This window comes from Melampsora larici-populina, assembly GCF_000204055.1.
Source record: "Melampsora larici-populina 98AG31 unplaced genomic scaffold MELLAscaffold_65, whole genome shotgun sequence".
NCBI classification, from domain to species: domain Eukaryota; kingdom Fungi; phylum Basidiomycota; class Pucciniomycetes; order Pucciniales; family Melampsoraceae; genus Melampsora; species Melampsora laricis-populina.
The window spans coordinates 380,464-395,402 of record NW_006768829.1 but is presented as its reverse complement, the minus strand read 5'-3'; the positions used below and the strand labels follow the sequence as shown (position 1 = coordinate 395,402).

The window sequence follows — 14,939 nt, the reverse complement described above, 5'->3', positions numbered from 1 at the left end:
AATTTTCCGGAGTTGGTAGTAAACTTCATGCTTTAGGCGTAATCAGTTTACCTGTGATATTCCCACATATTAAACAATCAATCAGAATGAATGCTGAATTTGTAGTAATGGAAAATGCAAACAATAAATACTTCATCTTAGGAGCAGAAAACTTGAGCCAGTATGGATTTGATATATTTCATAGTAAAGAAAGATATTTCACCATTGGTAATAATAACAAAAGTATCAAATTTGCCTTGATGCAACATAAAGAGATTTTGTCAATTAAACCTGACATTTCGAAAGAAACTTCAATAGCTGAAGATGCAAGGAAACTTCGAGAGAAAATACTAGAAGCGGAATTTGGACCCAATCTTACCCACAGTCAGAAAGAAGATATAATTCAAATGGTCATTAAATACAAAGATCAATTTGGTTTGGGAGAACAACCTCTAGGAGTTATTAAGAACCATCCGGTGAAAATAGAACTCACAATAGACAAACCTTACCCACCCATCCTAAGGAAAGGTGCATATCCAGCTAGCCCAAGAAGTAGAAAAGAAATAGAAAAACACATTGAAGAATTACTTAAAATGGGTGTAATACGAAAAGTGGGTAGTGATGAGGAAGTTGATATAACTTCACCTGTTCTAATAGCATGGCACAATGATAAATCTAGACTTTGCGGAGATTTTCGTGCTCTAAACCAGTACACCAAGCCTGATAGATATCCCTTGCCAAGAATAGACCAATCCTTGACTAACCTTTTTAATGCAAAACATATTACTCTAATGGATATAATGAAAGGATTCCACCAGAACATCGTGGAAATATGTAGCAGGAAATTCCTCAGAATCATTTGTCATTTGGGAATTTTTGAATATATAAGGATGCCTTTTGGAATAAAAAATGCTCCAGCTTTCTTTCAAAGAATGATGGATACAGAATTTTCAAAAGAATTAAGGGAAGGATGGCTCAAAGTATATATTGATGATATCATAGTTTTTCACACTACGTGGAAAGAACATCTAGAAGCAATGGAAAAAGTATTGATAAGAGCCAAAGCCATGGGTATGACCATATCTTTAAAGAAATGCCATTTTGGTTTTGAAGAATGTAAAGCCCTAGGCCATCGTGTATCAGGACTATGGGTAGCAGTAGACCAAAACTCTGTAGCAGCAGTCCTACAAAAACCTTGTCCAAAAGATAAACAAGAACTGAGTTCATTTTTAGGATTCACAAGCTACTACAGAGCTCACATTCCAAACTTTGGAATCATTACGCGTAGCCTATACAAACTTTATGCTAAAGGCGTAGTTTTTGAAATGACAAAAGAAAGAATTGATGCAGTGAATAAAATAAAACAAATACTTACAACAGCACCAATCTTGTTTCACCCTGATTTTGAGAAACCTTTTAAACTCTACGTAGACGCATCAATTGAAGGTTTAGGTGCAGCACTCCATCAGACACAGATAATTGACGGAAAACCAAAGGAAGGACCAATTGTTTTTATATCCAGAAAATTGACAGACACTGAAACCAGATATTCTTCACCACAACTAGAAGCTTTAGCACTAGTTTGGGCCTTAGAAAAATTACACTACTACCTTGATGGTAGCTACTTTGAAGTAATAACAGATTGTACGGGAGTAAGGTCTCTGACAAATCTCAAATCTCCAAGTAGACATATGTTGAGATGGATGATGGCAATACAAGAGTATAAACCATTTATGACAATTACACATAGACCAGGAAAATTCCATAACAATGCGGATGGACTTAGTAGAATGGCATTACCAAATGATTCCAGTAACCCAGCATGGGAACCAGAGGAGATGGAAAGAGACATTCCTGTAATGGGGATAAGTTTATGTGAATTATCTGAAGAATTCTTTGATGAAGTGAAAGCTAGTTATGAAAAGAATAGTAACACAGCTAAACTTACCAGGATATTGTCTGCGCGTAATACTGATTTGAGCTTGTCAAGCACACTTGAGCAACCTTGGAAAGATGGATTAGCTCAGGGAAAAATCTCACTTGAATCTGACCTACTATACTTTAGGGAAAAGCATACTGCAGTTTTAGTAATAATAACTACAGAGCACATGCAACAAACATTGCACGTGTGCCATGATGAATTTATGTCAGGACACCTGTCAGAAGACAGGACAGTAGACAGAGTCAAAAGCACAGCTTGGTGGCCAAATTGGAGACAAGATGTTGAAGAATACGTAAAAACTTGTGAAAGATGCCAAAAAGCAAATAAAGCCACAGGAAAAAGATTTGGCCTACTTCAAAGAATAGAAGAACCAACCTATGCGTGGGAAGTCATTAACATGGATTTTGTTACTGGTCTTCCACCATCATTAATTAACAATTACAACTGTGTACTAGTCATTGTGGACAGATTTTCAAAAAGAACACGGTTCTTACCATGCTACAAAGAAGCAACAGCAATGGACATTGCATTGCTATTCTGGGAAAGAATAATAAGTGATGTGGGACTACCACGAATCATCATCAGTGATAGAGATCCAAAGTTTACCTCTGAATTTTGGAAAAGCCTACATACACTTATTGGAACAACATTAGCTCTTTCCACTGCATACCACCCACAAACTGATGGCCTCAGTGAAAGAAATATTAGTACCTTAACTGAAATCATCAGGAGATATTGTACTGAGGGACTCTGTTACACAGATAAGGATGGATATACACATGACTGGCATACATTACTACCAGCCCTAGAATTAGCATATAATAGCAGCATACACAGCACAACAGGGAAGAAACCATTTGAAGTAGAGAGAGGTTATTGTCCCAGATTACCAAAAGACCAGATAAAAAATAAAAATGTTGAATTTCATCCAACTTCTTTAAGTTTCTTTGATATGCTTGGTAAAGCAAGAGCTAGAGCAGCGCAATGTATTGAAGATTCTGTAACTTACAATCAAGAAAGATGGAATAAAACCCATAAAGAACCTAAGTTTGTAGTAGGTGAACAAGTTTTACTCTCGACCACCAATTTTACTAATCTACAAGGACCTAAGAAGCTTCAAGACCAATTTGTTGGACCTTTTGTAATATTGAAATTCCATGGAAGCAATGCAGTTGAAGTAGCATTGACAGAAGAATTTGGGAGAAAACACCCAGTATTCCCAATTTCACTAATAAAAAAATTTCACGCTTCAGATAAGAGCAAATTCCCTGACAGGGAAATACCCAAGAAAACTCCTATCAGATTTGAAACTGACGGAGAAAAGATTTTCTCTCATATCATAAAGCAAAGGGAAATACAAGCCAATGGTAAATCTTCAACACTTTATCTTGTAAGATACAAGAACAGAAGTGCAGATGAAGATGAATGGCTACCAGCTGATAAAGTACCCAATGGCAAAACAACGTTAAGAGACTTCAGAGCACAAAAAAGAGCTCATAAACCTTCTGAAAAGAAGTAATGACCTCCTTTGAGGGTGGGGAATGTCAGCCCTGAGTACATATACATGTACCCAAAACTAACTTATAATATTGTACTTTTACTTATAAACCTTATTACATGTACATACAGCTCATAAAACACATGTAACATATAATAAAACATATACAAACATCAATTACATATGTATATAAACTTAAAAACATATGTAACATGTAATAAAATACCAATTACACCTCATAACTCAGTGTCAAGAGTTAAAATGCTTATACTACATAAAATACATAACACGTATATGTAATTATGTTATATTAATAATAATAATAATTAATAGCAAGTATTAAACCCTAAACCACAGTGATGATACAATCAAATATCACTACAATTAGGTTTGGAGAGGAGGATATATAAACCCCTCCTCTCTCAGCCTTCAAGGATTTTCCCTCAAGCAATTTATTACACACTACTTTTAAGAACCATTAAAGTTCTACTGAAGTAACATCAAGAGTCTTATAAATATAAGACTAGTGATATCTTCATTACTTTAATCTGTTCCTTGATTAAAAGTAAGTAATACCTTCCCTCCTCCTGGATCCTCTACTTCCCCCAAGTAGGAACTATTTTAGGTTGGTGACCTTCCAACAACCCAAGGCTAGTGACCTACATACAAGTACTTTCAGGCTGGTGACCTTAAGAACAACCATAAGTTGGTGACTTTAAGAACAACCAGTGTAGTGACCTTATTTCACTCTTTAATCTGTTACTTAAAAGATTAAAGGAAGGACTGTGGGATCCATCCTTCATTAATTATAACATTTATATATTATAATTACAAACCTCCTCTTCAGGAGTCTCTTAACTGTAGTCTGTCTGGATTTATCCAACAGACCACCCTTTCCCCTTTCCTCTTCTCATCCTAGTCTTATTTTTTATTGTAATTACATTATAATTGAAATATAAACATTATACATAAAAATAATACTACCATACTTGACCCATTTAGTGAGCATAGAGTCCTCAATTAAGTCCTCTACCCTCACAGAAGCTGACCATAAGGTGCGTGATTCTGTCATTCTCGCACCTAGTTCCCACTTTGATTCCATGGTTTCTTGCCCTAGCGAGACGATGACGTGATCTAGAATGAGCGAGTCAAGTGATCTAGAAACATTTTGAGATGGTATGTGTCGAGATGGTATGGGTTTGTTGATTCTTTGGTGTTGATGATACATATGCCCGTCCTCGGAAACATAGACAGAGAGATTGTTGTTGAGTGGTTGTCGAGATACTGAGGGAGGGTGAGGGTATATGGTGATGCTCATACTTACATCGATGGAGAGGAAGGGTTTCCATCACACTAAGGTAAGTATTTGTCAATTGTATGTAGTTACATACAATATAAACCAATATATACACTACATACCACTATAAAGCAATATCCGGCCGATATCCCGCCCAACTGCGCTGTGGCGCTATGACACCATGCCAGGCCCTAGAGCGATAGCGCTGTGAGATAACCGCTTGGCCAAAAAACCCATATCTATGGCGGTGCGGCCGCCACGATACCGCACCGCCACCGCAATTTTGAGCGGAGCGGGTCAGATATTGCTTTGATCAATCACTCCACTGAGATGACAACTGTAGCTTAACCCAAGAAAGTTTACATACCTGATTCAGGGGAATTTCAAGAACTGCCAAGTTATCAGAATCCAGCCTATCCTCAAGTTGCTGGATTTGATCAACAAAATCAAACAAACGATTCTTCTGAGAATCATCAGTTTTCATTTCACCTAGATGCCTCTACTCCAACTGAAACACAACCTAACAATTCTTTTGGCAATAATCCCAGATTTCCTAATTAGAATCATTATAAATTGAACTCAAAACATAGTTATCTTTCAGTGTCCAAGTCTATTGAAAAAAATACATTTTCTTTAACTCATCACAATGAAAACCTGATAAAAAATTATCTGCTCATTCTACTCTTACCCCACTTCGAATTCTGTGCCATGATGAAAATCTAAACAGGATTATGTAAATGCTAATTGAAAAAATGGATTCAACCACAGGGTTGACCTCAAATTCTGGAGCATAAATTTTTACTCCTATATACTATCACGGTGACAAAACAAACTTGAACATGTATTGGTTTTTTAGATTATCAGTAACTGGTTTAGAAAACTTTGTTTACCTTGGAGATCATCTGTTCAAGTACTGTCTTTCTTTACAAATGTTGAAGTGGGATACTATTGTCCATTTGGTGAGGGGATATCAGTGATAAAGCACTATTTTGGGTGGGAAGTTATAGTATCATTGTACTAGGTCATTTGGGGCACAGCCGCCACATAGGTTCAAGCAAGAGCATCAAACCTTGATAAACCTAATTTTTTCTAGATTCAAAAAAAACCCTTCCAAATCAGGTGATCAGGTTTTCCATAATTGGTGATCACTCATTTTGAATGTCTTTTTTTTGTCTTGACACTCATGCTAAACAACCTTATGAGATAAAAAGAGTGATAAACCTTGAGTTGAGAATCTTTCTTCAAATCTTTTGCTTCAAAGCTTCTGAACCAAATCAGAAAATGTTACATGTGAGGTGAAATGTAAAAGTTAAGTGTGATACATGCAATGAGATGTTATGGGATCACCCAAATGGTCAAGTGGGGTTCCAAAGAGGATTCAAGCTTTACATAGAGGTGTGGTATCCTCTTTTTTCCCCTAAACCACTTTCTATCATTATAAGTATGCGGATAATTCTTCATGGTTCATGTAGTGTGATAGAAACTTTTTGTAACCTTACTGGTTTGAGGGACACATTCATCAAGTGTGAAAAATAGTGATACATGTAATTTCACATCTTGGTACATACCGTATCAATGTGGCCAGTTGAATGCCTTGCAATAATAGGCTTAGAAATATGTATGTATGAGTTGTATTCAATCTTTACAGTGGTGATAAGTTACAGTATGTTATTTTGGAACAATTGGATAAATATAAGAGTTCCCCTGACGCGGGCATGCCCGCATGTTCTCTAGTTACTTCAAAAACAAGCAAACACTGTCAGGATTAAACACCCTCACAATTGAATTTTTTTCATTTTTTTTTGGAATAATCAATCATTGTCATCATTAATTATTGCAAAAAAAATTATTTCACCTGGGAGAGTGTTCAATCCTGGCAGTGAAATATCATCTTGAAATAATTTTGAAGTAATGGGGTGCACTGGCCTGCCAGCATTTCTGAGACAGCTAATCTAAATGTAGCTGATAGTGTCGGGTAGTGTTGCTAAAAACAGCCTGCTAAGGTACAATTAGCCTGATTTATGTGTGAATGAATTGCAGCTACCATACACAGAGTCCCGGGAAATCTCCAGCTCACCAAATTTTGATCCTGTAGTGTAGTGCAGAGGCACAAAACTCAGCTATGGTAGCTTGTGGTGTAGCTTAAATTGAAAAGCTACACTATCCTCAAAGTGATATTCCTGTTAACTGCACTCAGCTACACTACACACATAATGAATGGTAGCATGTTGCAGTGTAGCTCAGTGTTGCTGCCAGTGACTGGTAGTTGGGGGCTGTGTATCTACATTACATTTTTTTCCTCTTTTGGTCATTTGTTTTGTTTTCTATTGTTCATCATAGTCTTTACATCACAAATTCTTTGTTGTGTATTCTCCCAACAGTCATTAAACTACAGGGCCTTGGTTTGATCCTCGTTATCAATTGCATTGGCCTACCTAGAAAAATAATAAATTCTTTTGTGTGTATTGCTGCAAGACACTGCAAAAAAAAGACTTCACTTTCAGTCACCAATCCCCGGCTGTGGCTCAAGCTACCTAGCTTGGCCACAGAGATACCATGCTGTTCTTTCAAAATAATATGTAGGAGCACTGCAAGACAGACTTGTTGTGTATGTGTATGCAGTTAGGCTTAAATGCATATCTCAAGGCATTATGTCAGGCTTTTGTTAAAATTGTGCAATGTCTCTGACAACCCTGTGCCAGCAACACAGTGCGGCAAAACAAAGACATTTCAGGCTGTGTTGCTCCACAACACATAGCATACATGCCGCAACCTGTGTTATGTTGCTGCTAGCACTGCAACACAAGATAGGTAAGCCAAGTTGCACACCGGCTCACCCGCCGTGCAACGCAACGAGCGCAACAGCACCACAAAATCATGAAAACCAGTGCTTATGTAGACTGCAACACAACAAGTGCTGTTGTGGTTGGAGAAAAACTCCAATCCCAAGGGCTTTGTTGCACCTCAGGGTGTCCTGCAACACTGATTTAAAAGTTGTGTCACTTGGCGGCATGTGAATCCCGCAATACACCAGCAGCACAGCGCGCAACAGCTGGGTTTCTGGCCCAGGGTTGTCTGTGATGGGAAGTAAGAGTAAGAGGTACTAGTTGTGTTGATGGCAAGATTTCAACATGAAGAGTAAAAGGTACAACAGGCATGGGAGCTCTAGCTAAAGTCTGTAGAGTATATACTAAAGTAATAGCACAGCCTTGAAGTTGTGGTAGGCTCATTACAAATTGCATAAATTTATGCAATAGCATTTTTTTATTTGGCGCAGGGACAAACAAGAAGAAATTTTCTCTAAGTAGAAAAATAACACTACTAGGGGTTGGTTTTTATCATGAGTTGTTAGATGGATTGGTTTTCTTCACTTTCCTATTTGTTCTGACTTCTCATTCTAGCTGGAGAATTCCATCTTATCAGTTTGACCCCAGACAGGGCACATTACTGCCTGATATTACAACAAACCTAGTTGCAAAGGCTTTGATTTGAGTTCAATGGGCAAAACAACTTTCCCAGGGCAGTTTATAGGTATGTATTATGACTTTGGGGACTTGAATCATGGTTTTTGACATAATTATGCAATCAATAACAAATTGGCCCACATCAGCTGGGTGGAAGCCAAAACTTATGCATTTTGGCTGGTTATGTATGGCACAGGGTTGGCTGTACATGATACTAAAGTGTAACTGTTGGAAGAAGTTTTAGAACCTGTATATCTGAGGATACAGATTCTTTAGTAAGAGTGAATAGAAAAAAGTGTATGAATTAACAAAGAAATGTCATTGTAATTTCAGATGTTTATTTTCTAGAAGTGAATTGAAGTGGGAACAACTTGAGTGATCATGAAAAATTGATAAAGAGAGTTGATTGACTTGACTCTTTGGGGGATTTTGAAAGTCTACCATTTTAATTGCACACTATATAGAGTAATAGGTGGGCTGTCAGCTTAGGTCTATGTATAAGGTTGATCCTATCCAGACTAGAACCAAATGGCACTTATGAGTTTGAGTGCTGAAAAGTTTAAATGGCTTTGTTACAACAAAACAGAGTGCTGTTATTTTTATTGAAGTGAATTCTAGCTGGATATGTTGGTTCAAAATATAATGTTTCTTTAGAATAATTTACTTCTCAAATATTGGAACACTCATACACTCATGCACTGGTCCAAGAATTTTGTAATTATTATGTGAGTTCCACTGTTTGTTTCAAGCATGTTGTCTTCATGTTGAGAACATGCCCAGTCAAAATGTAACATACACCGTGTCTGCATCCTTGTAGCACATCAACGTGCACACACCAAAGACTTTTTAAACACACTTGAAAGATCCTTTAAAGAGGTCTCCACAATAGGCACGTCTTCCCTTTGTCAATTGAGATGATGGCACACAGTTGACCCCAACTGTTGACAAAGGATCCCACAAATCCTTTAGTCAAATGATCATTCACAAAGGGTACACAAATTTCAGTCTAAAGCCCACCAAAAAAATTTCTGACTCCATGTGTGCATGTCAAAGTGCCACAAGGATACCAACATGGTGATAAACATATGTGGTTACATTTCAAGTATGTATTATACAATAGGGAATTTTTGTAGGAATTTTCTCATTATGTTGATGAAACTGATGAAACCTTTGGCTTACATTGACAAAAGGGCCTCATTAAAGAATGAACATAAACTCAGTTTAAACTTAAATCAATCTGATTGGGTCACTTTTTGAAAAATTGGATACAGCACATTGGGGTGAACTGGTGTCATCTAAGATTTTAGGCTCAAAAACTCATCAAGGAAGGTGAGGTCATGATCAGGACACATCACATCTTTACATACAGGGGAAGTTAGTGTACAATGTGTGGAGATCAAAAAAATAAGAAAGGTTTTTTTGAATCAATGTAAAGTACAAATTGAAAGGGTGTAGTAACTGGATGCTTGAATTACTTGGCACTGCAACACAATTGATTGATTGATCAGAATTTAGGGGAATAAAAGGTTGGAATTTGACATGAATGTATGAGGTCAAGGTAAAGTGGAAGACAGGTTTTATTGACCAACACCAAACCAAATTCAAGAAACAAGAACAATGAAAATGATTGAGCAAGATGGGAAATGAGAAAGGTGGATACATCAGTATCCAATATTTCATGACTTCATTGACTCAACACAGGTCTGAATAAGTGGAGAATGGTGATTGAGAGAAAGAGAGGTCTTACATGAAGTCTTCAATGTAACATCCATAAGAGACTGGACTTACCTTTGTATATAGAGGAACCTTCAAAACCCATTTTGTCTAGCCAATACAAATTGATATGAACACAGATTGAGGTGCAATATGGTAGAGGAAGGAAAGGCAATGAACAATAAATAAAGAAACCAGAGTGAAAGAGAAAGAAGCTGTGAAAAGTAAGCTATGACTTTTCTGAAAGGTTGATGTCTCCAATTCAGCAAAGGTTTTTTGCAATATAACTTGGGTTTTCAAAGTCAAACCTCAGGTCTCAGTGCAGGTCTTGGTAGTACATCAACTTTACAAATATTCTACAAAGACACAAAATTTACATCACAATTACAAACCACATTTGTCACTTGTAAACAAGTCCCATGCTTCTCAAATGTCATTACTAGGCATGTTTTGAACACATATTTGCCCTTAAAGTTTGGACCGCAGTGTATCTGTGTTCACGATAGCCTGGAGGAAAATTGCTGTTTGTATTGATTTCATCAGCCAAAGTGGCTCCAAAATCACTTAAAGCAATGCAAAAGAAAGGTTACATACGATAATAATGCAACAGAACAGAATGACTCGCATGGTTTCATGTAACACCAGAGAAGCTCGATGGGATTGAATTTGGATATTAAAGATTGATATGATAATTGATAATCCATCTCTATGAGGATTCAATTTCATTTGTTTTTTGCTGCCCGGTCCGACATTTCACGCTTTTAGACACTTCCACACGAACTCACCTTACTCGCCATCAAGCAAATGCTGTTTTCATTCTATCCCAACTTCAGTACATGCATGTGGTTCCTGAAATGCTTTTGAATATGTCGATGAGTCCACTCGCAAGCGAAGTGAAATAGGTGACATTGTAAGGGATTTCCTCATGCTGGTCAATGCCGGCAGTATCTCGAATACCGAGCCGGGCCGTTACTGCGGCATGAAGAAATCCCTCCGGCGAAGGGGAGTATTTCTGGAATATTGGTCTAAAGATGCGAAAACATCAGGGCTCTGAATATATCGGCTACAGTAAAACATTCCGCTACCCCATAGTTTATCTACGATCAACGTATCTGCACAGTGGGCTACGTCACGAATGTAATTTGTGAGTGATGCTCTCTTGATTTCAACCGGTGGGTGTTCGCAGATGCTGAGCTTGAGTATCCGATCATCCATCTACTGACGCCCTGCCCTGGACAGCTAAGGATACACTGGAGTATCATTTGTGGAGCATTAACACGACATCCCTGTGATTTATATGTCTTTAAGTAAATATCCCAATGCTCGTCGCCGGTCTCGCCTTCATTCAACATTGCGTGTAATGGGGTTAACCCTAGCTTCAATTCAACCGGTGGGTGTTCGCAGATGCTGAGCTTGAGTATCCGATGGTTTTTCTGATCATCTGATGTACTGAACCCAGGTGAGTGACCAAAGGAGGTACACCGTACTATGACGATCAGTTATCTATGCCCCCACCTAAATCCCACATGATTACCATATTTATACGTACAACCCTTGGGACAAACACTCGCCCACTTCACATCCCATTCAACCGTCGTGATACAATCCATTTACCTGCTTGAACTTTCTTTTTGTGTTCAGCGTGACAATCTCCAGCTTTCTCGCTTACTCACTTACCATTGACTGCACATACAAGCTTACCATGTGGGTCACCCGGCATCTCAGCTGTTCATTCATCCATCTCTTCATCGCGACACTGTGGGAGTCAGAGGTGAGCGCGAGTGGTAAGCCCAATTGGCCGGACCCCTCTCGTCTGCCAAACACCACGGAACCTGGTCAGTATGGGTATAACCGATGCGGCAAACATTCCTCGCAAGATTCCAACTGCCAGACGTTGTAAGTCGTTAGCTTCGCCATCTTTGTTATCTTGGCGGCCTTTGCCTGCGCAATATCGTCCGCGAAAACGAGCTGAGGTTATCCTTCTTATTGTACCGGATGTTTCATTGTTCACCAATTTGCGTATGGCCCAACAGATACGTCAACAGTCTTAATGATTTTTGCCTCTGGGCACCTCCCTCGGGACAGCAAGAGGTTGGCAATTCAGAAGAATACGAGGTTGCCTGGTGCACCAAACCCGGTCGCGGAACCAGGCAGATCCCCGCAGGAGCACTGATAAGCGCTCATTTCCTCTCTACGCCAGTCAGTATCGCAACATGACCGATTCTGCCCTCTACGCCACTTGAGTTGAGATTAAATCATTGATAAATTTGGGAACAGCATTATGTGCAAATCACAGGCTTCATCGATGGGCCGGCCTTGAACATCAAGAAAAAGGATGACGGTGGAGAGCTTGAGTACGCGAAATTGGAGTCTCCGGGCACTTTTCTTCATTGGGGCGTTTGCTAATATCACTCTGTGGTTTTTAGCCCGCATGGAGCGACAGGTTTAGGAAATCCCATCGGTAGTTTGGTCTACACTACGGCCTTTGGAGGTGGAGTTCAGCAGGTGAAGGAGTGGATGAAGTCGGTATCTAAACTCCTTTATCGCGCTTTCACACTTTCACAAGAGACACGAACTTACATCTCGACTCTGTATCTGCATTTCAGCTTCATGGCGGATGGTGAATTTTGTTTCCGAATCTGCAAACCAGGGGACCCACAAGCTTGGTGTAAGTCCAGGATTCTGTGCCGCACCATGATGCTTCCAGATCCCACAATCAATCTACATATTCTCATGAACCTGCTTCTGTCACAGTATACTGTCAGCACATCTGTGAGTGAAAAACCTCTTCTAGACAAGACTTCCCTACCTTGCGATGAGATTCGAGACTGAAAAGTTTTGATGGTATTGGTGTATGCCTTTCTCGGCGTTGATTGCAGACGATGTGATGGGATGCGTGTAAGTCTGCTTTCAGCTCCTGACTTTCAAGTGATGAAAGCTGACGGATTTCACTTATCCTTGGGTCTCAATAAGCTGGGTGATGCCCGGAAACTATAATCAAACAGGCTTCGACTCCTGTGAGGGAGACTCGGCTCCGCCCCCAGGCGTCTACGGCACATCAACGTTCCACCAAGGAGATGCCAAGACCCCCATTCCGCATCGTGCGGCAAAATCAAGCAACTGCCACGCCGTGCAGACGATCAGTCTTCTGCCAGTGAAATCAAACGCCACAGTGGTTCCTGCTAAAAACCGAACTCTCACCACCACTGCCCACCCGGGTAACATCACCGCGAGTCCGAATACCTTGATCCCGGGTCCTGCGAGTCCGAATACTTTGAGCCCGGGTCCCGCCAGTCCGAGTACCTTGAGCCAGGGTACCGCCAGTCCGAATACCACGAGTCCGGGTACCGCGAGTCCGAATCCCGCTTCACAGCCGGCGAACTCAGCTGGGAGATCTTTCCGGAATGCTTACTGCATTACGATCGTGGCAGTGCTCTTTTCGACAGCTTTGTTGTAGAATGTTACGCTACGTCTGTAATGTCCTCTTTTGAGACACCTCTTCAACTAATTTTCATAGCTTGCATGGTATTGGCTACCTTCTGATCATGTCATCATTGTCAGGCTACTCAGAAGTGTTTTCCAATCAAAGCAAAAGACCTTGTATTTTTCTTTACAAAAACCTAGCCTGAATTTTAGGTCAAAAATGTATATTTTATTCTTTCTTGCCGCCAATATCATCAGAAACCAAAGAAACAATAAATTATTCCAATGTAGATAAAGATTTTACCCACTTAAAGCTGATGATTTGTTCAACTTTTAGTTTTCTATAGAGTTCAATATTGCTGCATTTGATCAAAGCTTCATTTCATACATTCACCCCGATATGTTTTTCTTTTCAAGCCATGTCATGTTTGAAGTTGTATATTTAGATGAATCACAAGATGACATTTCTAAACCGCACGTTGATTTTTGACACGTATCCATAAATGATCAAAAAGACATCTCACCAAAATATGTCTCAGCACATAAGTCTGAGTGGAAGCTATCGGCACGACGATAAGAAGACAAAAATGGAGCTAAATTTAGAAGAGTGAAGGAATCATAGCAATGAAGAGGCACACCGCACTTCAAGCCTATATATAATATACTACAAAACAAATGAGGAATTGTACTACATCATATCTTTGTGCCATGAACAAGACAGATTTACTGCAAAAGATTTACAGCAAATTATCCAGGTCCTCAATCTATGTTACGACAGCCAATTTCCTGTGGTGTTATCTCAAAATGACTCTCTGCTCACCAAACCTTGATATTTACTTGATTGATCTTACAATGTTTATTTTCAAAGCAATTTGATATATAATTTTATGTTTCTGCGGCGTTGTCCACAAAATGACGACAGCTTTCTTCTTCTTCTAAACTTAACAAAGTCCCAGTTAAGTTTAGCTTTCTTCAATGATTCAGAGTAAAAATTCCGCTTCCTGCTGAACACTTGTCTTATAAGTGCCACAATCTCCCGCGTTGACGCAAACCCTTTCCAAACACACATTGGGTTATATATATTCTGATGACGTTTTTTTTTCAAGGGACACCTTCTGCGGAAAAGACTGACTGCCCGTACCAGGCAGTGAGTAAGTACTGTCTTAACCTTATTCCCAGTCCCGCCCTTAAAAATCATCAAACGCTCAGGATACCTTGATCCAAGGTTTTCAACAAGAAGAGAGAATACGTAGAATGATTGGTCTGGGATCAGAAGATTACAATTCTTCATACAATGTGGAAAAGCAACTTTTCTGTGTGATCAATCCGCGCCCTTGATCCTACAAGACAAGGTAAAGTTTGTGGTTAATATGCCTGCTTTTGTGCGGACCATACACACCCTTCTGTGCAACCTTTCAAGTTTCAAGGCTTCCAGACTCCAGAGATCGAGGTGGTGTTTACATACAAACAAAGAGGGGACCTGTATTTACTACTGTAGGCTGTAATTAGCTGTATGTGTAGGAGGCTACATGTAACAGTGTCTTGGTATGTGTAAACATTGTTTTGTCAGGAAATCACATGTGAACTTCCAGCTTTGTGTTTCTTTCGAATCTCTTGAAGTCT

At 39.3% G+C, this 14,939-nt stretch overlaps 1 protein-coding gene across 1 annotated transcript; it reads left to right on the top strand.

The window, feature by feature from the left end:
- Positions 1-11,595: 11,595 nt before the first annotated feature.
- Positions 11,596-13,350, top strand: MELLADRAFT_94094 (uncharacterized protein; the record flags this gene model as incomplete). The annotated part of the gene is made up of 8 exons (XM_007416864.1): positions 11,596-11,789; positions 11,927-12,092; positions 12,171-12,247; positions 12,320-12,415; positions 12,500-12,561; positions 12,648-12,665; positions 12,773-12,791; positions 12,867-13,350. The coding sequence occupies 8 exons, from the start codon at positions 11,596-11,598 to the stop codon at positions 13,348-13,350; spliced, it is 1,116 nt and encodes a 371-aa protein (XP_007416926.1).
- Between the last annotated feature and the right edge of the window lie 1,589 nt (positions 13,351-14,939).